The sequence below is a fragment of the Bacillus rossius genome, chromosome 7, assembly GCF_032445375.1.
Source record: "Bacillus rossius redtenbacheri isolate Brsri chromosome 7, Brsri_v3, whole genome shotgun sequence".
NCBI classification, from domain to species: Eukaryota; Metazoa; Arthropoda; class Insecta; order Phasmatodea; family Bacillidae; genus Bacillus; species Bacillus rossius.
The window spans coordinates 56,937,601-56,963,342 of record NC_086335.1 but is presented as its reverse complement, the minus strand read 5'-3'; the positions used below and the strand labels follow the sequence as shown (position 1 = coordinate 56,963,342).

The following is a 25,742-nucleotide window of genomic DNA, read 5'->3' as shown; positions in this document are numbered from 1 at the left end:
GCAACATTTGTACCTATTAATTCATTTCATAATGGGATAAACCACATGACTCCCTCTCCCACATGGGGTAGCAAAACCTTTTGTTTTGGTTAAAACGATGGGCGGATGACAGTTCTGTTTCCAGTTTTCGTTTTTCAAATTGCATTTTCAGGAGAGTGAACGCGTGTTTTCAGAGTAATATTTTTTTTTTTTGGGCATGAAACTCCAGGTAGATATTTTTTGAATACACTCAAATTTCATTATAGACTTTTCTTTATTTCTCCGCTATGAAATGTTGTGGTTACCGCTGAAATACCACAGTTGGACCCAGGCACGACGAGAAGACTGCGCGTCAGTTAGAGTCGCGTCTCTTGACGCCCTTTCACAGTGTCAAATTTTCGTTTGCAACACCTCACAATATGTTGGGTCGAATAAAGTTGGAGGGCTGTGACGTGGCCGAAAAAGACTCTAGTGCAGCCATTTTTGTTTGACAAGTTGGAGGACTTGAAGTTTCAAACAAATATTCTGCATATATAGGACGGGTTATAAAATATCTTGGATGTGGGATGCGATCGGCCAATCAAAATCGGTGTGCAGCGAAAACAGAAATTAACATCCGTTTCTGCCACTGCGCCACAAAGCGAATTTTTAAAATGGCGAAGAACAACAGCACGTGGACGGTTAAAGAGGTTATGATAGTGAAAATAACAAAAAATAATATTGATATGAAGTCAGTCGTGTGCGAATATATATATATATATATATATATATATATATATATATGTGTGTGTGTGTGTGTGTGTGTGTGTGTGTGTGTGTGTGAAAAGAAAATTTATGTTTCTATAACTTTAAAAAATCACTTAACATTAATTTCGTTATGTAGCGAATACCATTATGATTTTTAATTAATACGTACTTATAAAAAAACTACACAACTAGCAAAACAAGTTTTAAAAAAAACTTCTCATCCGGCACTGTGATAAATTATTAAATTTCAAAAAATTTGAAAAGTTTGAGATATCTCTGACCAAAAATAAAACACGTTTGTGGTTATCGGTTCAAATGTATTTGACGGAGGAAATTGGAAGCCATGTTGCCGTCCAGTAGATACTGCCCCTCCGACACTACTGTGGGATCAGGGGCGCAAAAAACTAAATTTCCAAAAGGGGGGGGGGGGCAATATACCATTCAGGAAAAACAACGCGATTTCAAAACTACTCAAGATATCCGAGTGGGGTATGTTTACGAAAAGCATTTAAGAGCTCGCTAAGGTCTGAAAAGTACTTTTAATTTTGGATCATGTTTTTAAACTGTATTTCTAGAAGCGTTAAAATGGCTAAAACGCATGTTTTCAGAGTAATTTTTAGGCGTAAAACAACCAGTACAGATTATTAAAAGCACTTAAGGGACTTGCATTACACCTTTATCTTCATTTATCAGCCATGTAATGTTGCGGTCACCGCTCAAATTTCACAGTTAAATCCTGTGACGATGAGAAGACTGCGCGTCAGTTCAGAGCCTTTGCGCTTAGAGGCGACACCGCGCTAGAAATACCAGCGAACGTCACGCTTATCATCCCGCCTCGCTAACACACATACACCCCTGACGAGGCGGGCCCCTTAAGCAGTTTTATTATCTGAAAATTGATTATAAGCACTTTCTTTGCCCCCATTTGCCACCACTTGAAGGTTTCAGAAAGGGGAGGGAGGGGGGGAAAAATACCCTTGCCCCTTCCTCCTGTTGTTGCGCCCCTGTAGCGGGATGTGTTGGACGGTGCGACAGGGCGTTCAGAACGCGACGCCTTGCCAGAGGCACCGGGTGCTCGGCTGCCCACTCGCCGGCGCTGCGGACAGATTGCGCTATCTAATCGGCGGTGCGCGGCGCGGTGTGTGCAAGACAGCCCGCCCTTATCGCGGGCGATCTCCGGACGAGAGGTGCGCGCGCCCCGCGCCAGGAGAGACACAGACGCGCTCGACGGCCGCACGAGGAGGGGACCGGGAGCCATGGCGGCGTGTCTGCAGAGGCTGCGGCGACGCAAGGTCTTCGCCGACGAGGAGGGCGACGGGCTGGGGCGGACCCAGCTGGCGCGCGTGCTCACCACCACGGACCTGACGGCGCTGGGGGTGGGCAGCACCCTGGGAGTGGGGGTGTACGTGCTGGCGGGGTCCGTGTCGCGGTCCACGGCCGGACCCGCCGTCGTGCTGTCCTTCCTAGTGGCGGCCGTAGCGTCCGTCTTCGCCGGTGAGTCTCTTCCCGCTCCTCCCCTCCTCTTCCACGTGCTCGACAAACCAGCGGATTTCCAAAACTCGTATCACGCCGAGCGCGATAATATAGAGACCTGCGAAATTCGCGGTTTCCATGGCCTTCAGGATAGACTGCACATCCTACCCCTGTAGGTACACTCGGGCAAATAACTCAAGTTCATTGGCTGCCGACTTGCAAGTCGTCTCAGCTGGTTTGTCTGTGATTCGATCCTTCTTTGGATGAGGGGTTTATAACTGGTGGAGATTCGTCCGGATGAACAGTAAGCCAATAGCAAAATTATCTAAGAGGTATATGTGGTTTGAATTCTAGCCTATCACCGAATGAATCCGCGAATTTTGCAGGTCTCTAGTGATTAATATAAGTAGGGACCGGAAAAATTCGCGGGTTCGATGACCTCCAGGATGAACTTTATAGTTCTACGTACACTCGGTCAAATGTCACCCTTTCATTGGCTGCTGTCTTGTGAAGGTGTCCAGGGGCGTAGCCATGGGGGGGGGGGGGGGTTAGGGGTTCAACACCCCCCCCCCCCTTAGCACCAAATCTTTAATTAAATTTCTTATTCATCACTCAAACAAATTTCATATTAAAAATTAATAAAAAAACCATTACAATATTTAAATTTAAGTACCGAAAACTGCTAAAATATCACTATTTAACTTTGGTACGTCCCATCAGCCGTAGATGGCAGCGGTGTGGTTGTTTACACATTTCCTTCCTTGACCTCCGTCGCATTCACGGAATTCTTCCCACCAAGCGCCGTACACCGAGAGCTAAGATGTTACACCTTAAAAAAAAATTATTTGTCCGTAAAGTCGGTTTACGGACGATAGTTTAACGTGACGTCATAACAAAACATTGATCAAATGATTGCATACTTTTATGAATAAAATTTAATCATTTTTATTGAATTATCACTATTTTGTATGGATACAAAGAAGGAGTGAAATGAAATCTACAATTTAATTGATAAATTTACTTTTAATTGCACTCATTAATTCAAACATGTTTATTACTTTAAAGAAGAGATTATTTTAACTATAACTTTTATACATGTTTGCTATTTAACTTCTACAAATCTGTTATTCTGTTAAGGATAGGACGATGATAGGAAAAGTAGGAAACGAATGGGAGTGGTTCAAGTTTAATGTGCCTCGAAACAGTCAAATCGATTGTTGTTCCAATCTAGTGGAAGCGAGATAGATGCGGCGCAAGCATACAATGAGCGTAACGGGACACAGCATAACGGAACAATGTGCGCAACGGGACACTTTTTCGTGCGTGCAGCTGGCGTTCATCGATTTATTAGACGTTGTCACGTCAATAAAACTTGCGTATCTGAAGGGTCACCGTGTTTGGGGTCCCCCAGTGCTAGGAGGCTGTGCGGCGCGTGCTTTAGGTCTGTGCTACGCCGAGTTCGGGGCCAGGGTGCCGCGCGCAGGATCCGCGTACATCTACAGCTACGTCTGCGTCGGAGAACTGGTGGCGTTCATCATCGGCTGGAACCTCATCCTGGAGTACGTCATCGGTAAGCAGCCTACTAACTGTGGTTTACTCTTAACCTTCAATGATATTTAATTATTTATTTTTTTACTGAAAATGCTTGATTTTTAAAACAATTTTCCTCTAAGCAAGTATCGTCTTTAAACACAGTTAAAAAAATTTCACCTTAAATGTATTCAAAGAAATTGGTTACAAATTATTCAAGGATCTTCGTAAATTATCAACTATCATCGTAAATTCACAATTTTCGAGTTAATTTACATTGAACGAAGAATAATATATAATAATTAAAACTAAAAAAAAAACATGTAGGCTACACTCTTTTTCCTACAACTTGCGTGTTTTACAAAGGAATCTGGCATGATTTTACGAACAATTTCGGAACTACGAAGATAAATTCGTTCGTTTATTTCATGTACATTCTTCATCGAAACGTTCGTAAATTTACAGCTATTTCTAAGACTGGAGGGGAGAGATATTAAACCGAAATATGCCACATCAGTTTCAAAATTTTCCATACCATGACACTCTTAATCATTAGATATGGACGAATTTCCTTCTTCAAGGCAGCTTTTCAAAGACTTTAAATAGTGTCTGCCGACAAAATTATTTCAGTTGTAGTCATATACAAAAATAAAATCAATAATAAACATTAGTAAAAGAAAACAAATCCAAGGGAGATACAGGGTTAAAAGTTTATAAATATCCCTAAAAGAAAAGATAAAACAGATAAAAAAAATTAATTGTGAAACCCAGCCAACTACTCAAAACTGAGAAATGCACGGATGGTTTTAATATACTAAAAAATTAAAACAAAACATTTAATGATTTTGCTTCTGATTTTTAACATATTTTAATATGCGAAATGTTAATCGTTTTGCATATTATTCATATAAACATTCATAGGTTTTTGTACCCAATGCCAGAATGGAATCTTTAATGATTATATTTTTAATATAATCACTTATACCTACTTTTAACTTTTTAATATACTTAAAATCACTAATAAATATTCCATTTTATTTCAAGTCTCTAAAAAAAATTTAAAGCAATATTATTAATACTACTAGCCAGTACAATTCATAGAGCTTTTTAAATTTACCATCTTCTAAGATTCGTGTGGGCTCGTTGCTACCATACTGACTACCTTAATCACTGTTAAGTGTATCAGGTGCAGGGTATTAATACTGTGATGAATGATGATTGATTGGGTGATAAGTCCGATCGCTGGATTGTACCCCAGCCGTCCGTCGCGTGACCGAGGGCGTGCTAGGCGAGATGATCCCGCGATGGCGAACAGTTACCACACAACACGCAGTCCTGGACCCGAACAGGCAATCTTCCACAAGCAAAAAAAAATCCTTACTCAGCCGGGAATCAAACCCTGGTCACTAAAATTTTATTAATCGTTCAAAACTAACCATGACTTCAATCACCTTTTTTTTTTTTAAATTAAAAGATGAGTGGCACACCGGCAAGTTTGACAGTCACCAGTGTGCCAATCACCCCCCCCCCCCCCTAATCTAATGTCATTTTACGTAACCCCGCGTCGTATTGAAATTGTAAGAGTAGGTGTTGGTGCATGGGTAAGCGCCAAGGAGACGATAAGGACAACACAAATCATAACCATGTCTTACCCGGGATTGATTCGAACCCAGAGCCCCCGCACCTTATCCCGGTGCGTTGCCGACCACGCTACGGAGGCCTACTCACCTACTGCATGCACCATTACAGTAAAAAAAAAAAAACTACCTAGTACCTTTGAATATATATACTGTATAGAAGTCGCGAGTGAATAGGATTTACTCTACGTTTATCAGGAGCGTATGATGAGCAGCTTGGGAACTTCACCGCTGCAGGGCGCTGCCGTAACGCCCTGTATCGTCTTAGGTTGTTATTTACACGTTAGAGCGCAGCACTGTCGCCCGCTGTCATTCCCCCGCGCCCTCCACCCATCATTCACTGCAGCTCAAGGTCGTTCAACGGGAGGGGGAAGGGGTGTTTGAAGAGTTCGACACTTGTCCGCTAGGGACCACCACAAGTCGATGCTCTAGAGATGGTGGCGATTGCGGCGGTGAATTAACCAACTACCTCAAACCGTATTAGAAATTTTAACCTGGGCTGGCGACTTCTATACAGTATATATATTCAAAGCTGGTGCCGACAGTACAGGGAATCTTCGGTTCCGTCGAAGACGAGTACCGAGATTGCCGGACCTGAAGATGGGTCAGGCGTGAGGGTACCGAACCGCCTGCCGTCCCCAGGGGCCGCGAGCGTCGGCCGAGGACTCAGCACGTACGTGGACGCCCTGCTCGGCGACGCCATGCAGAACGAGTTCCGCCGCATCGCGCCGATAGACGTCAGCTTCATGTCCGCCTACCCGGACTTCTTCGCGTTCGTGGTGGTCAACATGTTCGCAGGTCGGTGCGCATTGGAGAGAACGCACGTTTTCGAGTTGTTCCATTCCACAATTGCAGTATACCTACCTGACATAAAGTGCCGTGGGTTAAACGATTACTAGAGACCTGCAAAGTTCGCGGTTTCGATGGCCTTCAGGATAGACTGCACATACCCCTGTACACTCGGGCAAATAACGTAAGTTCATTGGCTGCCGACTTGTAAGTCGTCTCAGCTGGTTTGTCTGTGGTTCGATCCTTCTTTGGATGAGGGTTTATAACTGGTTGAGATTCGTCCTGATGAACAGTAAGCCAATAGCAAAATTATCTAAGAGGTAGGCCTATATGTGTTTGAATTCTAGCCTATCACCGAATGAATCCGCGAATTTTGCAGGTCTCTAACGATTACTAATTACTAGAGACCGGAAAAATTCGCGGATTCAATCACCTCTAGGATAGCCTCCATTATCCTCTGCATTTTTCGAGCAAACACGTGTGTTCATTGGGTGCTAACTAACTTGTGAGGCGTCTCCACTAGGTAGCTTGTGATTCGATGATTCTTTGGTCGATAATCTCTCATTGACCCAGAGAGCTCAAGTTAAACTTCGAGCCAATAGCAAAACCAGCAGAATTGTACACGTGTTTGGATTTCAGCCCATCACGAAATTAATCTGCGAATTTTTCCGGTCTCTACTTATTACCGGACTAAATTTACAAATAGCAGTCGTAAGTGTGCATAATATCTTAGGACGCAACGTCAACCCTAGAACATATATGATATGCCAGTTAATGGCGGTTTAGAATCAAAAATGAAAATAAAAAAATTATACGGAGGATTATTTTAATGAACAAATTTGTGCAGAGTGGGTATTTTAAGACTTTAGGAAAAAAAGTACTGTATCTCGTAAACTGTTTTTTTTTTTATCATTTGTATCCGTCATTAATTGGTCAAGCAACTGTTCACAGCTTGACGTTGAAATCTGAGACATCCTGTGAATCGTGGGGTTACTGGAAGAAAGTTTATAACTATCATAAACCGATTCATGTATTTTGCTGTCAACAATTAGATAAAAAATTAATTTCTAAAACATCTATAAAAATGATTGTTTGCATTTATTGACATGTTCTGCATAGATTACCCCTCTCTTCACCTTGGTTAACACAAAATTTTTTTTTTCAGAAACTGGACTTATTAACCTTTTCCTAATAACCCCATTGCATTTTTTTTTTTTTTTTGTCTTTCATGAGACCAACTATTTCTTGGCTTCTGAGTGTGCCAGATGTTTCGGCGCGCCTTGTTGTAGCCATCTTAAATTGAGATTATAGTTGTTAATCGCCCTTAGTGATGGTCCATTATGTGAACACTTTCATTTCCACCGGTATGATGACCTCAACCCAGATGCCAGAAATAGTTAGTGACTCTGGCAACGAAAACCTACGACCTAGGTTCATGAAAACAGTTTCTTATATCAAACTAGGCAAATTAAAAACTAATAGAAATGTGTGTTATACAGTACGTCCATAAAAGAATGTCCCACTTATAAAATTTAATAGTATCAACTGTAAGTTTTGTAGGGTGTTGATTCATGGTCACAATTAAAGAGTAACTCAAACAGTTTTAGTACTGCTGTGTTTTTTTTTCTCGCTTGCAGCGCCACCTACGCAAAATGACGACTCCTGAGCGTAAAGATTTTTGTGTTTAGCAAATTTTCTAAGAGTGAATCTGTAATTTCATTTCAACGCGCGTTCCGTTTAAAGTTTAATTGTGAGGCAAAAACATCCGCCGATGGTATAGGCAATTCCAGATGACAGATCTCTTTTTCGCTAGCCTCCACGTCCATCTGACATAACGCCATGCAATTCTTTTCCTTCGGGACTTTATAAAATATCGTGTCTAAGTTCCGCCACTCCCTAAATATTTTCCAGAGTTGACATAGAACTGAAGAGGCTATTGCTCCCATTAGTCCAGACTTGTTAACCAAAGTGTCGGAAGAATTGGAATTTAGGTTGGATGTTGTGCCGTATAACTAAATGTGCACATATTAAACATTTGTAAAAAAAAAAATATGTTGGTTTACCTTTAATTTTATCTATGATTTGTTGTAAATATTCTAATTATTTTGGGCTCTCAATTTAACTGTGGGGTAGTCCATACCATGAAACCCTTCATCAACCCCTTACACAATTAAGCTTTATCCACCATTGGCCGTCTGTGGTTACCTTTAATGATCGCACAAACTTGTAATTCAGTAGGATTTTACTAAAGCATTTTTTTTAATAATTACCATTTCAATGAATTAAAAAAAATAGTGCAGTTTTAAATGCGAAGAACCTTGCGCGGTAACCACTAAAAATTACTAAGAAAACATAATAAAGTTATTTGGCAGTTAATTCATGCAATATTTTTGGGAAACCCGTTTGAACTTGTCAAGCAAAGAAAGGAAGAAAACGATTATTCCGATAATACATTGATTCTACATCTTGGATTAAGAAACCAAAACCTTGAGCGTTTGTGGATGAATAACCAGTTGTGTACGTCAAAATTATTATATAGTAAAGATATAATTTATTTACATGATGGTGAGTTTCACAATGCGGTAATAACAAAATGAAATAACAAAACAATAATTATTTAACAGCTTGTTTCTTTTCCCGCAGTTGCTTTGGCTCTCGGCGTTAAGGAATCAACGAATGTAAACAACATTTTTACCATCCTTAACGTCACCGTCATATTGTACGTGATCATAACAGGGGCTTTCAAAGGTAAGACAAATTTTCTTTTAAAAAAATCTAAAACTTAAAAGTTTGGGGTTATACCTACTCTACTTGGTTATTACTGAAATTTCGAAATGTACGTTTATACTTATTACAAGTATTGTTCTTATTTCACCTCAAAGCCAAAACGTCAGTAAATGGCAGAATTCAAATTATCATAATAGCGTAGCGTGAAAGTAAATTTCATAGAGTTGAGGATTCGGATGTATCTAAGATTTTTCATCGATGACTCTAAGTAATTGTCAATTGGATGAGATTTGTTATCATGTCAGTCGGCCCTGACTTATGCACTCTGACAAACTTGTACTTTACGAAAATTTAATTCAATTTCAAACGTTTCTAAAAATACAAATAGCAACAAACATATAAATTTAACATGCATATGTTCTATTTTTGTAATAAAGTGATAAGGAAGAGTAACTATAGTGGGCATTAATTGATTATGATTAGGAAGATGACGATGATAACATTATGATGACGATATGATGATGATAATGACAGTTATTATATAAGATGATATTATGATGATAGCCGGAAGAGCCCATACCAGGATTATGTACACCAATGTTTTCCAGGATATTTAAAAAAAACTCTTAGGTATTTAAAAATTTGGCTCTCTAAATTCACAGACATCACAATAAGAATTTTAATTAATTAATTAATTATATTATGATATTTTGTACTAAAAATAATATTTAAGATATTTTAGGTTTTTATGTGATTATATTTTAAATTTTATATTTGATAAATTGTTTAATATGGTTTTAATTATTACTAAACTTGGATGTTTAATTGTTAGATGAATAATCAGTAATTTCTGTGATTTGTAATTTGTCAATATGTAATTTTATGAATGATTTCTAGCTATAGCTTATTATACATTTTTTATATCTCATGGTTAAATATAAGAGAAGGCGCACACGTCTTAACTGCGCCAAACTGAAGTCGAAATAAATAAATAAATAAATAATGAACCCAGAACCTCTCGTACCAAGAACCGACATGTATCCGACTCCGCTACGGAGGTTGGCTCGGACGAATGTTGGTACTCATGTCAAACAGTCACATTTGCGTCTTCGCTGTGTGAACGTCATTGACAACAAGTCGAAATGGATTAAAACCAGCTGGTTTGCTTGTATTGGCGTTTGCATGTATTGTATGTATCACAGGGGGTTTTGAAGGCAAAAATGAACACTTTCAGGATACGAGCAAGAAAGCTAAAGTTTGGTAAGTTTAGGCGCGTGTCCAAATAACTGTGGCCCAGTAATCGAACACGATTCGATAATATGAAGATTTGCATTCTAGCTTGCGAACAAATGTATCTGCGTGATTCCCGTTACCTCTGCTCGCAGGCAGGGACAGGAAACATTCATCTGTTCAAATGTCCTCTAGCACAGACTCCACAGACTTTTGAATGTTTGGCCAGTGGACAAGTCATCTGTTCAAATGTCCTCTAGCACAGACTCCACAGACTTTTGAATGTTTGGCCAGTGGACAAGTCATCTGTTCAAATGTCCTCTAGCACAGACCTCCACAGGCCCTTGAATGCTTGGCCAGTAGACTAGTCATCTGTTCAAATGTCCTCTAGCACAGACCTCCACAGGCCCTTGAATGCTTGGCCAGTAGACTAGTCATCTGTTCAAATGTCCTCTAGCACAGACTCAACAGACCCTTGAATGCTTGGCCAGTAGACAAGTCATCCGTTCATAAATTTCCAACTAGCTTGATTGGGTACTTCGTTTTTCGTTGAGGGTTTCTTACTGGCCCAGGGTGCTTCTGATAAATTAATTTGCCAAAAACGTGAGCGGTAGAGAAATTTTCAACTTTATGAATCGTGGAATTCCCGCACCTCCCATTCGCTTGTCTCGCGAAGTCGTAGCTGTGAAGTGGAAATGATAACCCTGCGGGAACCCAGCAGAGGTTCGGCGGTGTTGAGTCGCGCCTGGATGGTTTGCCCCCGCGCTTCCAGCTGACCCGGAGAACTGGAGACTGCGCAAGGAAGACATCCCTCCGGAGGCGGGGGAGGGCGGCTTCTTCCCGTACGGCTTCGCCGGCATGGTGAAGGGCGCAGCCACCTGCTTCTACGGGTTCGTCGGCTTCGACTGCATCGCCACCTCCGGTAAGACCCGCGATCCACCGACCCCCGATCAGGTCCGCTCTACACAGTTAAATGGAGCATGAAAATTCATGTATAATTACTAGGGACCGGAAAAATTCGCTGGTTCAATTACCTGCAGGATGAACTCCATAGTTCTACGTACACTCGGTCAAATGTCACCCACTCATTGGCTGCTGTCTTGTGAGACGTCCCAGCGTAGCAGCCTTCGATAAAGCTTTGGTTGGGTGCGTTTCTCGTTGGCCCAGCGTCATCCAGGTGAGGTGTGAGCCAATTGCAGAGGCAGCACTGAGGTATAACTATTTGTATTTTAGCCTATCGCGAAATGAATTCGCGAATTTTTCCGGTCTCTAATAATTACACATATCTGTGCTTGTTGCGTAAAGGGGGATAAGTTACAAATGGTCAATACATAGTGATATTGAATTATTTACTTTTAAAATTGATAAGGGAGATTAGAGACATTATTTTAAAACAGTTAATGAGTTCTAAAGCAGTTAATAAAGCTAAAAAAAAAGCTGACTTCAAGAAACCTGATAATTTTCAATCGCGATTTTCTCAAAACTGTGATTTTGGACTTAACCCATTTTATGCAACAAGCACAGATATTTGAAAATTAGTAAATTTACGTGAAAACAGCTGTGTCACTACAAAATACTGTTCGCAGTAACACTGGCTTCGGATTCTTACCCGGGAATTTACGCTTAGTGATGTCCCAGAACCTCCAATAGTTGAAGTTAGTTGTAAACCTTTCCCTGAATAGCTTTCCAGTACTAACTGCACACATTGAGAAGCAAAATAAAAACAAAATTAATACAAATTATTGAATATTTGAATTTCTTTATCGTGATTTTAAAAACATATGCTTGAATAAAACACCATTTTAAATTTATGCTCCGTTGTCGCAAGAAATACTCAGTATTAATGTGAAAAATGAATTTCATACATGCAAATATGTGTTGTACAAATTTATAATATCTTTTTTGTAGTATTAAAAACTATTTCTTGGAAACTGGTTTCCAAAAAGTACAGAATATTTTTTTTTCTTCTGTTTAGCTGATCCTGTATTCCAGAGTGCATCAAAGAGATGTGATCCAATGAGAATGATATTTAGACTGTATAATAGTATCCCTTTTAGACTGTCTCCAAATACAAACGAGAAATTATTAGGTTTCTAGTTGTAATTGAAGGGACAGTTGCACCGTCACTTGTTGAGAGGGGGAGGGGTGCATGAGAAAAAGAGTTTTCAAACAAAAAAAAACATCACTAGTATTAACTTTGTGAATTGTCATTTTCCTGTTTTCAGGGGAAGAAACCAAGAACCCACAACGAGCAATACCTCTTTCAATCGTCATTTCACTAACCATTGTATTCTTGGCATATTTTGGTATCTCAACTGTGCTAACCATGATGTGGCCGTACTATCTGCAGGTAATTTTTTTATGGTTGGCTTCATTTTCTGTGTATTGCAGTTGTGTGTTGGCTGAAATTGATAGCAGAGGCAAAAGTGGCTCCTGAATGTAATTAATAGAGAGAGGTCTTTAATATTTTCGAAACGTTTCTGACGCCAAAGAGAAATAAAGAGAACACTCACTATTCGAGGTTCGAATTGCCAAAGAAGTTTCATGTCTATCACGTGTGCTGAGTTAAACGCGCTATTTTATGTTATCTAAAACCCGATAACATTATACATGTGAACAATGTTTGCGTTGAATCATGGGTTTTTGCCGCCCACTGAAATACAGGAAGCCAATAAAAATTTAACGAAAATCAAAATTACCAACAATAAGGATCCCGGATAGAAGGCATCATGTGGCAGCAGGCAATAAACCAAAGACATTGGTTTATTTATGTGAAGTTGTGTGAAGCTTAGCCTAATACTTAAAAAAATAACGCAATCTTGCAGATGTATAGTTTTTAATTTTAAATATTATTAATGCTGCCTGTAGTTTCTTTAAAATGAAATTACTTTACAGCCGGGAGGGTGAAGTGAGACAACGATGTCATCAGAACGTAACGAGAAGATTAATACTCAGAGGGTAGCGAATTGTGCATAACGAATACACTGTAATTTGTTTTTTGTAAATGGAACAGAAATACTCACGAAAACTTACAATTATTTGTAAAATGTTACATTTACACGAAAACAACTGTATTCCCTTGTTGAATTATTATTTAATTATTTTTCTTCTTTCTTGTTAAAGCTCATAGAGCAACGCCAGGTTATATTATTTATGTGTAATAGTCTTTGGAGTATCCTTTCTCTATGAAAACTGTATAAATATGCTTGTTCTAGTGATATTTAGTGGACATATACGATATATTTTTGTTGAATTTCACTTTCATTTTTTTACCTATGTTACCACTACCCGTACTCTGGGCCAATGTTAACAACTCAGCACCCTGCGAAAAGCTACGTTAAGCAAAAGCGGCGCACCCAAATAAATATAAACAAAATATTTAAGTGGCTCATAAGTCCAGTAAGTAGCTCTCGCGTCTAAAAGAGTGCAAGCAAATTTATACTTAAAAGTAATTATATTTATAAAAAATCTTAGCAGACAAAATTGGGAAGTACGGATAGGCGAAAGTGTTAAAAAAATTACCGTTTGACGATTTACTTTAGAAATCATAAAAAGCTCTTACAAGGGAAAATAATAATGGCCTTGAATTTTTTTGCAACATACTTTGTGTCGTAGTAGGCCAACTTGTCAGATCAGACTTGGTGTCGCGATAGTTAAACACAGCCAAAATTAAAATAAAGGAGAGAATTGTAGTCTAGGTCTGTTATGTATCTTCCTAACCCATGAATTTTTTTTTAAGTTGGTTAGATCAGGTTTGAAAATTTATAATTCTTTATAAAGTTATCAGACAAATTATTAAAACATAATATACACTATTGAAAGATTTTCTTTTCTCTGAGAACATTGAAATTAATTCATTAAAGGACATAACATCTTTATTAAAACTATACTTAATGTTTGTAATTTTCAGGATCCAAACGCACCTATTCCTTACGTATTCTCCCAAATAGATTGGCCTGTGGCTAAGTGGATTGTCAGTGTGGGAGCCATATTCGGATTGTTTGCCAGGTATGTTATTAAATGCAAAATGTTTCTAACATATATTTGGTACGTAAATATAAATAACTGCTTCATAAAAAGATTTAGCCTTTACTATTGGATTTCCAATGAGTTGCTAAAGCAGATATTATTTACCCAAGTTAAAAGAGATGCATTTTCTTTATTTAATCAGAATTTTTTTTACTACTGTGATTGCGTTCAGTGTTCAAAATTTTTAATCATTTCAACAATATTTCAAGTTTTATGGAAAAATTTGACAGAAAAAAAAATTTTCGTCGGGTAAATGTTGGTGTATGATTGAGCAAATTAAAAATATCATGATAAAAAAATATTAATAAGCATTATAAATAATTGCATTAATTGTCTTTTTAAGATGTTGATTCATTGAAACTGGTATCTTTAAAATGAAAAATTTATGTATTGCAGTAGATTTTTTTTTGCGAATTTAAATTTGAAAAATTCATTTTCTCACCCTTAATTTATTTTTTAAATGCTCTACTTTTACATTTATAGCAAAACATACAAAATGTGGTTCTCATGTGTATATTTTTGTTTTTAAAGTTTGCTGGGAGCGTTATTTCCTCTACCTCGCGTTATATACGCAATGGCCAATGACGGATTGGTATTCCGCTTCCTTGGGAAGGTACATCCAAGATTCCAGACTCCTTTGCTGGGCACCGTGCTAGCTGGTCTGCTTACAGGTAACACGCTGTTTTCCATCCGTGTGAATGGAACACACGTATTCGTGTAGAATTACAGATATTTGTATATTTGTATATTTGTACATTTACATGAAAACAACTGTAGCCATACAAAATAGTGTTCGCAGTAATACTGGGTTCAGATTCTCACCCGGGCATTTATGCTTCGTGTTGTCCCAGTTCCTCCAATAGTTAAAGTTATTTGTAAACCGTACCTTAGAATAGCCATCCAGTTTTAACTGCGCACATAATAAACAGGATACAACAGAATAAAGTCAAACTGTTGGCTATTCAATTATCTTTTCTATGTTTAAAAAAAAAACAATTATGCTTGAATGAAACATCAATTAAAACATAAAATTATGCACCAATTTTCGTAAGAAATACTCACTGTTAGCTCGAAAAACTTATTACACGTATAAAAAAGATAACCATAACCATGTGTTATACAAAGTTACAGTATTTTTTTTGTAGTATTATAAACTTAATTCAATCTATTTCTTGGCAACTGGTTTCCAAAGAAATTTTTTGTCTGTGAGGGGAAACTATTGTTTCGCAAATCCTATTTTTCTTCGTGTGAATCGGAATAATTTCAACTACTCGTGTAATTAACAGTTTTAACGTTCACCTGTCCAGTAAAGCAAGCACCAGAATTCGCGAGTCCCTACTGAGCTTGGAATGTAAACAGCTTGCCTCGATAATTAAAGAACCTCAAAATCAGAATCTGGGGAGTAGCGACATGTATCAGGTGGAATAACAGAGATAACTTGCTGCGCTTTTAACCCGCACTTTTTATCACATTAAAAAAATATTAACGCAGTTATACAAAGGCGTGTACCGAAAGATTTGTAATCGTAGATTTTCCCTTAATTTTGTATTTTGCGTTCATTTGTTTAACAAAGGCTGGCATTTATCATGGACGTATAATTCAATGGAGTGGGGTGTATGTTCTGAAGTTCCGTACATTTGGTTAGCAACTGGATAGCAAAACAATATGCCAATATGCTAGAAGTTTGTTCAAAAGCTCGAAATCAACTCGCTAGGGAGAATCATAGAAATACTAACATATAGTGAGGATTGTAAAACTAACATGAAAACAACACATCTGCAAGCAATCAGCGTTAAACTTCATTTTAACTAGAAATTGTTTTACATCCTGAAATACATTTGTGTAACATTGCAAATACTGTACACACCAACTCATTTATTTCCTCCGTGCCATTTCTTAATAGTTAGTTCACTTATAAACATTTGCAATAATCATAAAAAAGTACAAACCAAATAGTTAAAATAGGACCCAAAATTTAAAAAATATATATAACATTAGCTAATTATATATAACATGTATACATACGGGCGTTGATTAATAATTTCAAGTAAATATGTATACTTAAGAATTTTTGAAATTTTAATTTCGTAGGTTTTTTAAAGCAGGTTTAAAATAAAATGCATTTAAATTAAATATAAACTAAAGCATTATTTGGCATAAAATTGCCACTAAAGTGTTTTATATTCTTTCTTTAAATATCTACAATCATTTTTTAAAAAAACTTTAAGCATTTTAGAAAGTCTCAAACTAAAAAAAAACAACAGGAATAGTGTAAATAATCTGTTTTGTACGATAATACGATTAATAAGACTGTTGCGGCCAACAACATAATTTAGTGCAGTTTTGTGACTTAATTAATTTAACCCTTTCAATGATTCCGTCATTAAAGCTCGCAGTGCTGGTATGAATTCTCACTCTTAAGATTTATTATTTTAATTTAAAAAAAAAAGTGTAGGTAATACTCATTTTCCAGTGAGTTTTTGTCAAGATAATATTATGGATTAGTTTCTTATAGAGCAATGACGTTTTCAACAAACTAAATCATACCAGCTGCTAACTTAACACACCAGGAGTTGCTAACACTAGTACAAACCTATAGCAAAGAGAAGTAGGCTTATAGAACACACAAACCCTCAAACCGAAGTTCTATACAAACAAAAATGCCGTTTTCAAGATAAAAATACTGTGTAAGTATTTTTTCCAAAGTGCAAAATTTTACAACAATGTGACCAATATCTAATACTTATATCTAATTTCAGGTTTTTTATGAAGTTTTTCAAAGTCGTCCCAGAGAATTTTCCGAATGAATAAAATCTAGTCCATCAAATAATACATTCAAACAAATTATATAACCTTATATTTTAATGAAGCCATGATAATATATTTCTTCTGAGCATAATTTGGTAGCCTTTGCATGCTGACTGAATAATAAAAACATCATGTTAATAATTATTTTAACAAAAGGCCCAACACAATAAATTGCATTTTTATAGTAATTATTATGATGCATATACTTCGTATTATGTTTTTATGTACTGTTTTTACTGTTTAAATGCGTGTTATTTTCCAGGTACAATGGCGGCTCTGTTCGACTTGCAGCATCTGGTAGACATGATGTCCATCGGCACTCTCATGGCTTACAGTATAGTAGCAGCCTGTGTTATGTTACTAAGGTAAAGTCAGAAATTATTTTTATTTCGAATTTATTAATTTCGTCATGGAACAAATGTACTCGAACGCATGCGCATATATATGGACATATTTACTGGTAGTAAAGTGAGATAAATGTTAAAATCAATAAAACTTATGTTTTCCCATAACCGTGAAAAACTCAGGTTTCTATGTTTTTGGGAAATATAATAAACTAAAAATAATTATACGAATTTTTAATTTAAAAATGTAAACCACATGCTAGGAATGACATAAAAATTTGCCTTCAAGTTCGTACAAAAAACCTATATTATTATGTTTAATGTGATAAAAACTTTAAAACCTTTTATAAACAATAAAATTTTGTGATAGCATAATTTTTTTTTTCAATAATATGAAAAAACACGAACTAATAGATGCAAAATAATTGTTACCTTAAATTTACGAAGATATCCAGGGATCTTCCTAAATTTACGGGTACAAAGTTCACTTACTTTGAAAATGATTCCACAAGAATAATTTTGGTATACAAGGGAAAAAAAAACATTAAAAAAACTGATCGGGACTCGTGCGAAAACACTCTCACTTCTTCCACGTGTGCGTTTAACCTTTTTTTATACCGAAAAAACAGGCACGGAAGTTGATAAACTTAAAGATTATTTGTAACATTGTAACTGGTGTGGGGACATAGACACCGCATACCACAGAGTAATATAATGTATGTATGCCTGACCAATATGGCGCTGGGTAAAACTCCGCATTGCTACGATACGAAGATACGAAGATACGAAGAACTGTTCGTTTGTGTGGGTGGATTTCTTCTTTGAGAAGTGCGCAAACTGACTAGTTGAGTGATCATTCCGACCTACGGCCGGCATTCTCACGTTCCCCTCCCACATGTGCGCCCCATCAGGGTAGGGTGGGAGAAACTTCCAGTTCGTTTTATACACATTCCAAAGCAATAAATTTAAACAAAACAGCTAGGGATCACTCACTCCCTGTTGTTTGATCGGGAAGGTGTTAGAGCTTCGGCAATGACCAGCGGCTGGGACCACCAACCCAGCATAGTCACCGTCTCAGCCCCTTCACCACACTCAGGTAACCAGACAGTTGGCTGTGTCCCGAGCCCTAAGACTTCATCAGCACCCGCTGGCGCCTTCCCCGATCTCTCACATCACGCCAGGGGGGAAACCTAAGATGTTACATCAAGCTCTGTCCCCGCCCGAAATTTCACCTTCGGGCCAACCTCGGGATTTGTTTTATTTTTTTGCGCAGGAAAAAAAATGAATCTACAAATATTAAAAGTGGTCGGTTAGGTTAGGTTAGTTATAGCTACATTAAAAATAAACAGAGAAATATAAATATATATATATATGTAAATAAACCCGAGGTTGGCCTGAGGTGAATATTCGGGCGTGTTCGGGCAGGGACAGAACATGATGTATACACATTGGCGTAGCTGTGTTCATAATGTTGGGGGGGGGGGGGGGAGACAAATAATTTTTGATGTCATGTAAACCCACTCCCCTCTTACTAAGACGGGGGGTCCGGGGGTCCTGCACCGGAAAATTTTGATTTTAAAAGTGCAAAATAGCGCTTTTTAAGCAGTTTTTGTATCTGACCATTGGATACATCGAAGTTAAAATTATTATTGTTTCCTTAAGATAAAATTAGATGAGTGAAGAAATAGCAAATAAAGTTGGGCAGAATAATATTACAAAATAAAAATATCATGGTCTAGAAAGTTGGGGGGGGGGGCAGTCCCCTCCACCCAAAAAATGAGGGGGGACACGTCCCCCCTGTCCCCCCGGTTCCTACGCCCCTGTGTATACATCTTAGGCTTCCCTCACGCCGGGACCCCTCACAAACACACAAACACCCGGTGAGCCCGCGGGGTCCGGCGGAGGCCTGCTGACTGGTTGGCAGCAGTGACGGGGTCGCTAACGGGGCCGCGCCGCTGTCCCCCAGGTACGCAGAGGACGGACCCGCGCCCAGGCCCGGCTGGCGGGCGGCCGACAACAAGAGCCGGTGCGCGCTTCTGTCCGAGCTGACGGCGCTCGTGTTCAACCTGCGCGGGTTCAAGGAGCCCAACAGGACCACCTCCTCGCTGGTGGCGTGGGAGGTGCTGGCCTACTGTGAGTCCCCGCGTCGCTTCTACCGCTCACTGCTGCTGCTATATCAGGCAAATTCTTGGTTGAAAAGTCCGTAAATTTACAGTAATTTCTAATAGTGTAACTTGACAGTGGCCCCCCCCCCCTTTCCCATATCCACGGTTGGCATCCCTGATGGCCCCCCTCTGTCTCCACGGTTGGCATCCCTGATGGCCGCCCGGTCTTCACGGTTGGTATCCCTGAAGTCCTCCACCGTCTCCACGGTTGGCATCCCTGAAGTCCTCACCGTCTCCACGGTTGGCATCCCTGAAGTCCTCCACCATCTCCACGTTTGGCATCCCTGATGGCCCCCACCGTCTCCGCGGTTGGCATCCCTGATGGCCCCCGCCGTCTCCACGGTTGGCATCCCTGAAGTCCTCCACCGTCTCCACGGTTGGCATCCCTGAAGTCCTCCACCGTCTCCACGGTTGGCATCCCTGAAGTCCTCCACCGTCTCCACGGTTGGCATCCCTGAAGTCCTCCACCGTCTCCACGGTTGGCATCCCTGAAGTCCTCCACCGTCTCCACGGTTGGCATCCCTGAAGTCCTCCACCGTCTCCACGGTTGGCATCCCTGAAGTCCTCCACCGTCTCCACGGTTGGCATCCCTGAAGTCCTCCACCGTCTCCACGGTTGGCATCCCTGAAGTCCTCCACCGTCTCCACGGTTGGCATCCCTGATGGCCCCCCGGTCTCCACGGCTGGCACCCCGGACTGTTGCAGTCGCCGCGTGCGTGGGCGTGACGGCGGTGGCGGTGCACGCCGAGGGAGGCCTGGGGCGAGGGGAGCCGCTGCCGTGGTTCTTCGTGGCGCTGTTCGCGGGCTGCCTCGTGGTCCTCGTGGTCTCCATAGCCCTGCAGCCGGCGTCGCGGAGGAAGCTATCCTTCAAGGTCAGCCGGGGGGATCAGCTACCCGCTGGTTCAGAGGCCCCGTCATCAGACAAACCAACCACCAACCTTGGCCACCTCGTTCTCTAGGTCCACCTTCTCGTGGGAACATTCATAGGAGTTTCTTCCACGGAATTCTCTGTGCTGTGTATGCATTTAGCATTTTACATATATATGTTTACATACTTCTGGTTATTTTTAAAGGACATACAGTGTAAACCATCTCCAAATAATGTTTTTGGCCCAATCTTCCACATTGCAAGAATCATTCAATCAATGCAAATGCAATACAGTGCGATAAGAACTTCCCTACAGGAGTTGCTGGAAGTGTCTTCCGTCGACCTGGACCTGCATACGATGCCGCATTTCCTGGAAAAGCTAGGGCGAGGAAATACTGCAGGATGGCCTGCCTAGCTGTGGTAATGTTGTTCTGAAGTTCTTCGAGTGTGTGAGGGCTGTATGTGTGTACCACGATACCCTCTGGAGTTCGCAGCAAGAAAAAAAAATCAGGTTGGTGTATCCAGAGAACGGAGTGGACAGGGTTGGTTTGTGCCATTGCTGACGAAGGAGTCATTTAAAAAAAAAAATATTCCCCCTGTAATTTTCTCCCACCAATGAATGATCTTGCCGAACTTATATGTTTAATGTCCGAAACGTACATACGAAATACGCTTTGTACTTTCCGACTTCTTCTGGATCAAAAAAAAAAAACATTTCTTTAAGAATTGGTTTAAAACAAAAACCAAGTTCCAGAAAATGGACATGCCTACATTTTTTCCCCCAAAAACACCACTAAATGTCCACGTTTCTTCCACACTGAGAATAATCAGAAAAGTAAGCACAGAGTAACAGTGGTAGCATTAACCAGACTTTGGTACTGGTATCGGGATGATCCGAGTACGTATTATTATATGAGAGTGTCCATAGCAGTTCCACTCGAGGCAGGAACAGTTGTGATACTGCACTTCCGGGCCAGCGTATTGCTAGAGACCCTGCAATTTCGAGGATTCATTTGGCGTCAGACTAAAATTTAAAACCCTCTGTAGACACTAACCAAATTTGCTTTCCTATGAGCTTAAATGTTATTGTAGGATCTCATTAACACACGCATATTAGCACATGAGCTTGCAAAAGGTCCGGTAGTTCTGATTTTTTGATATCATGTAATATATATACACTTTCCTTATAAGAAAAAGTTTTCGACCTCGACACGCCTGTACACGCGTCACCATCTTGGAAAACTTTCGAAAAATGGGAGTTTTTTTTTTGTTTTTTCTCAAACATTTATATATATATATATTTATATATAGAATACACAGGAATATGTACTATTTCCTTTTATTTAGAAGACTGTATTATCATTATATATATTCAGTGGTATTATCTACAGTTTGTATGGTTGCCACTTTTCCTAGCTCAAATGGCTGCGGATATACGAAGCCGTGAAAGTAGGGTAGGTTTTGTAAACCTGGTGGTTTTTCACAAGTCCAGTAAAATCACACAATTTATTAACAACGTTTTTGTATAATTACAATGAACGCACGGTGAGACTACAAATACAATAATTAGAAAATTCAACTACAAATTCAATATTAACATTAAATTGAGTGAATTGTACTTGACTGACACGTTTTATAGCATTAAAATATACTATATGTAATCAAATTCAAGTAAAGTAAAATATATATAGCACTCATAGCACTTCAACACTGTAGTTTGTCAAACCTATTTACAAATATTTTTAAGATACCTATATGCATTGACTGATTTATATGTAAATTTTAATGAGCCCTTTTGTATAAATATTTATCTATATTGTATTATTCTTCCTGAGCACCTGCGATGTCACATAAAAAAAAATGTTCTAGTTCTGTTCAAAATTCCAACTAGCAGCGTCTTTTTTTCTAAATTTACGATTTAGTTTACTTTTACGTTACGATGCAGTAAAAGTTTAAAAATGATTTTAAAGTATTTATAAGTCACTTAAAATCTGTGCTAAAATTATTTATTTTTACTTTGTTTTATGAAGGTCGTGCTACAGGAATAATACTATGAATATTGTTCTGGCATAAGAGAGATGAAATTAAAATTTGATTGAAATATTTTATAACCCAACCAAGTGCTGTTACTACAGAAAACTTAATATTGACATTATTTTGTGAATTACAGGTTCCGTTTGTACCTTTCATACCCGGATTAAGCATTCTGGTTAACATATACCTCATGATGACTCTGGACTACCAAACATGGATTAGATTCTTGGTGTGGATGGCAGTAGGTAAGAAACTGGTAACTTGAATTGAAGCACTGAAATGTCCACACAAATTTTGAGTACAATGAAAGATTTTTTTTTACTTTTAAATTGTGAAATTACAAAGAGTATGACGATAAGGTCGTATTGAAGTACCCATAGCAAAACTATCTCAGTGTTTGATAGGTCAACACCCTGTGTAGCATTCAACACCATGGGTAACTAAAATAAATAATAAATGCTTAAATAGTGCCCTGGCAAATAGCCACAGTATAACATTCATAGGATCCACTGTTCTTCAACATTCGCTGGCTTAAGTTATTTGGGCATCTACTCTGTTTAGTCTTCAACATGTAAATTTTTGACGGATATGATGTTTTAAACTGTTAATTTATTGTTATTAGGTGTAAGTAGAGAGCTGCAAAATTCGCATAATTGTTTTGGTACCACGCTAGATTCTACACACTTGTACATAAACGAGTAGGTATCAACCAATTTAACTTCTTTCTATTCAGATAGAATATGATTCAGTGATACGAATTTCGGTATTCTATTAACAGTTTGTGGGGTTTTTTTTTAGGGCATGTCAAACTACCCATGACCTAATGAAAATTCCTTTCAAACGAATAAGTTTATACATTCTAATCTGTCCCAAAATCATAAAGCGTATTTTGCAGGTCTTTAGGTACACATACAAGCAATCACGTAGCTGTGCACAGTACACGTTCGTCTTAAGAATTCCGTCATAACTTTATTGTGGTGACCGTCAAGTCCGTGAGACGAAAGGCGGGTCGATGACAGTTTCATGAGCGTAAAGGCGACGAGGCGTACGAAGCGCGAGTTAGAATCGCCCTTCAGGCTTTTGCCAGACGAGCGATACAATAGCGGTGTAATTAGTGTAAATATTGTTTGCTTCAGATGCACTGTGATTTTTTTTTTGTAAATGGAACAGAAATATTTATGTAAACTTACAGATATTTGCACATTTGTATATTTACACGGAAAAAAACTGTATCACTACAAAATAGTGTTTGCAGTAATACTGGATTCGGAATCTTACTCGTACTCCAAGTACCTCCAATTGTTAAAGTTGTTTGGAAACCGTTTCCTGAGTATCAATCCAGTATTAACTGCAGTCATTAATAAGAGTACTAAAACAAAAAAGTCCAATAATTGAATATTTGATTATCTTTCCCATGATTAAAAAAAAACTTATAATTGAATGAAACATAAATTAAAATATAAAACCATGGACCAATTTTCATAAGAAATACTCAGTATTATCTCGAAAAACGTGTTTCATATAAGCTATCGAAAAATAACCATAGCCACGTGAAGTACAAATTTACAATGTATTTCTTGTACTCGTAGTATTACAGGCTATTTCGTGGCAACTGGTTTCCAAAGGAATCTTCTGTAAAACAAACATGGCCGGACAGCAGCCTTTTGAAACAGAACGTACAATACTGCGAATAACTGTGCCAAGCCACACGAGCACGTATCAAGATTTTTTTCTTCTTATTCAGTATAATTGAACACTACTAAACACTCTTGAAAATTATAATAAAATACACACTTCAATGCAAAAACAAGGTGGCTCAAAATTTATTGTGATGTGTCCTTTTCAAAACAAAACAAAAATACTCTCAAGAATATGTTTTACTATTGAATAAAAATGCGCAGTTAGGATGTATTCTCAAGTTAAAAGATTTATTTTTCTTTCAGGTTTTGCCATTTATTTTGGTTATGGGATATGGAAGAGTTCTGGAGCAACGCCGGAGACAGCACATGTGAAGAAGCAAAAAACAAAGAGATAATCGATATAAGAAATACTCGTTTTGTTGTACTCACATTCGACGCGCTCTCGCAATGAAAGTTTCAATAATAAAAAAACAACCATTACTAGGAAGGAATTTCTACCTAAATATACTGTTACGTGTGGGAAAACAGGTTCGGAAAGGATAGCCCAAATTAATTAAATGCAGTTTTATTTAATACTGATATTTACACTGCCAATTAAATTCAAACACACTGAAAATGTCTGTTCACACAATAATCACGCCTTCGTTCAGTTCACAGTTCACTCTCCCCACGGGAGCTCAACTCGACAGTGGCACTCTCTACTGGATGTATCTCACCGCTCACCTCTGTCCCAGCACACTGTCTCGCATTGCACACTCGTCCGCGCCGCGACACATCAGTCTCTGCACACGAAGCCGGGAGCTCGTCGTCCGGTTATCGTCGCTCGCCGGTAGGTCACGCGCCTTTTCCACTTCGCTAGCTCGGAGGCTGGCGTCACCGTGTTTAAACCCCTCAGCCCCCCCCCCCACCTTTTCCTGGAATCATCTCGCATCCTTCTGACGTGTCGCGTCATCAAGGTCGACCCGACGCCCGAAGCTCCCAGAACAGCGGCCTCTTAGTCACGCCACTCCGCGCGGCGGCCTCTCCGGGAAGCCCGCAGAACCCTCCAGACAGTCGATGACCGCGCCGCGTAAGGAGAGAGCCCGGGCCGGGGGGGGGGGGGGTAGCGAGACCCGGGCCGCTAATCCGGGAAGGAAGGCGCCCCGTGCCACAGCGACCCACCCCGGGGGTGCTTACTTCCCGGCTGACTGGCCTGCCTCGGGCCCAGCCTCTAGCATGCTCGCAGCAATACTACACATGGCATATGTATACTTATACGAGAACATTCCCACTGAGATTTCGACACCGCTCGTTGTCTAAAGATTGCCCTGGGACAAACAATAGTGTTTGTAAAATAAAAACAGAACGGGACGACCAAAATTGTCTGTACAGGATGTTGACCGTGTCATAGCATCTTACCTGCGTAGTCCTAAGAAATCTGTTCGGTTGCTACATGCTTTCAAACCAAATGGCTATGGTGTACGTTGTAACTCCGCAATTCAATTGTTTGAGCGGGAAGATGACTTTCTTGATCTTGTGGTGTTCAGCGATGAGTCAACGGTAATGCCCATAATGTTCGTATCTGGGGATGTGTGCCGGATAACTAAAAGTGTACACATTCAACATTTGTAAGAAAAACTAAATTTATGTTCAATTTGATGTATGATTTGTTGTAAATAGTCCAAATTAAACTGTTACAATATACCTTTAAAACTGGGACATTATTTTATGGACACAGTGTATTTTGTAAATGCTCACTTTGAG

At 39.2% G+C, this 25,742-nt stretch overlaps 1 protein-coding gene across 2 annotated transcripts; it reads left to right on the top strand.

The window, feature by feature from the left end:
- The first annotated feature begins 1,837 nt into the window (after window positions 1-1,837).
- LOC134534108 (cationic amino acid transporter 2-like) lies at window positions 1,838-25,691 on the top strand. Of its 2 annotated transcripts, XM_063372164.1 has the most exons (13): window positions 1,853-2,220; window positions 3,641-3,769; window positions 6,009-6,164; window positions 8,799-8,903; window positions 10,885-11,034; window positions 12,338-12,462; window positions 14,023-14,120; window positions 14,673-14,812; window positions 17,212-17,314; window positions 19,260-19,426; window positions 20,163-20,329; window positions 22,496-22,604; window positions 24,303-25,691. In XM_063372164.1, exons 1-13 carry the CDS (start codon window positions 1,983-1,985, stop codon window positions 24,392-24,394), a joined length of 1,779 nt encoding a protein of 592 aa, XP_063228234.1. In that variant the 5' UTR covers window positions 1,853-1,982; the 3' UTR covers window positions 24,395-25,691. The 2 variants fall into 2 exon arrangements, with proteins under 2 accessions (XP_063228235.1, XP_063228234.1); XM_063372165.1 differs by lacking the exon at window positions 8,799-8,903 and having other exon boundaries at window positions 1,838-2,220.
- Window positions 25,692-25,742: the final 51 nt, after the last annotated feature.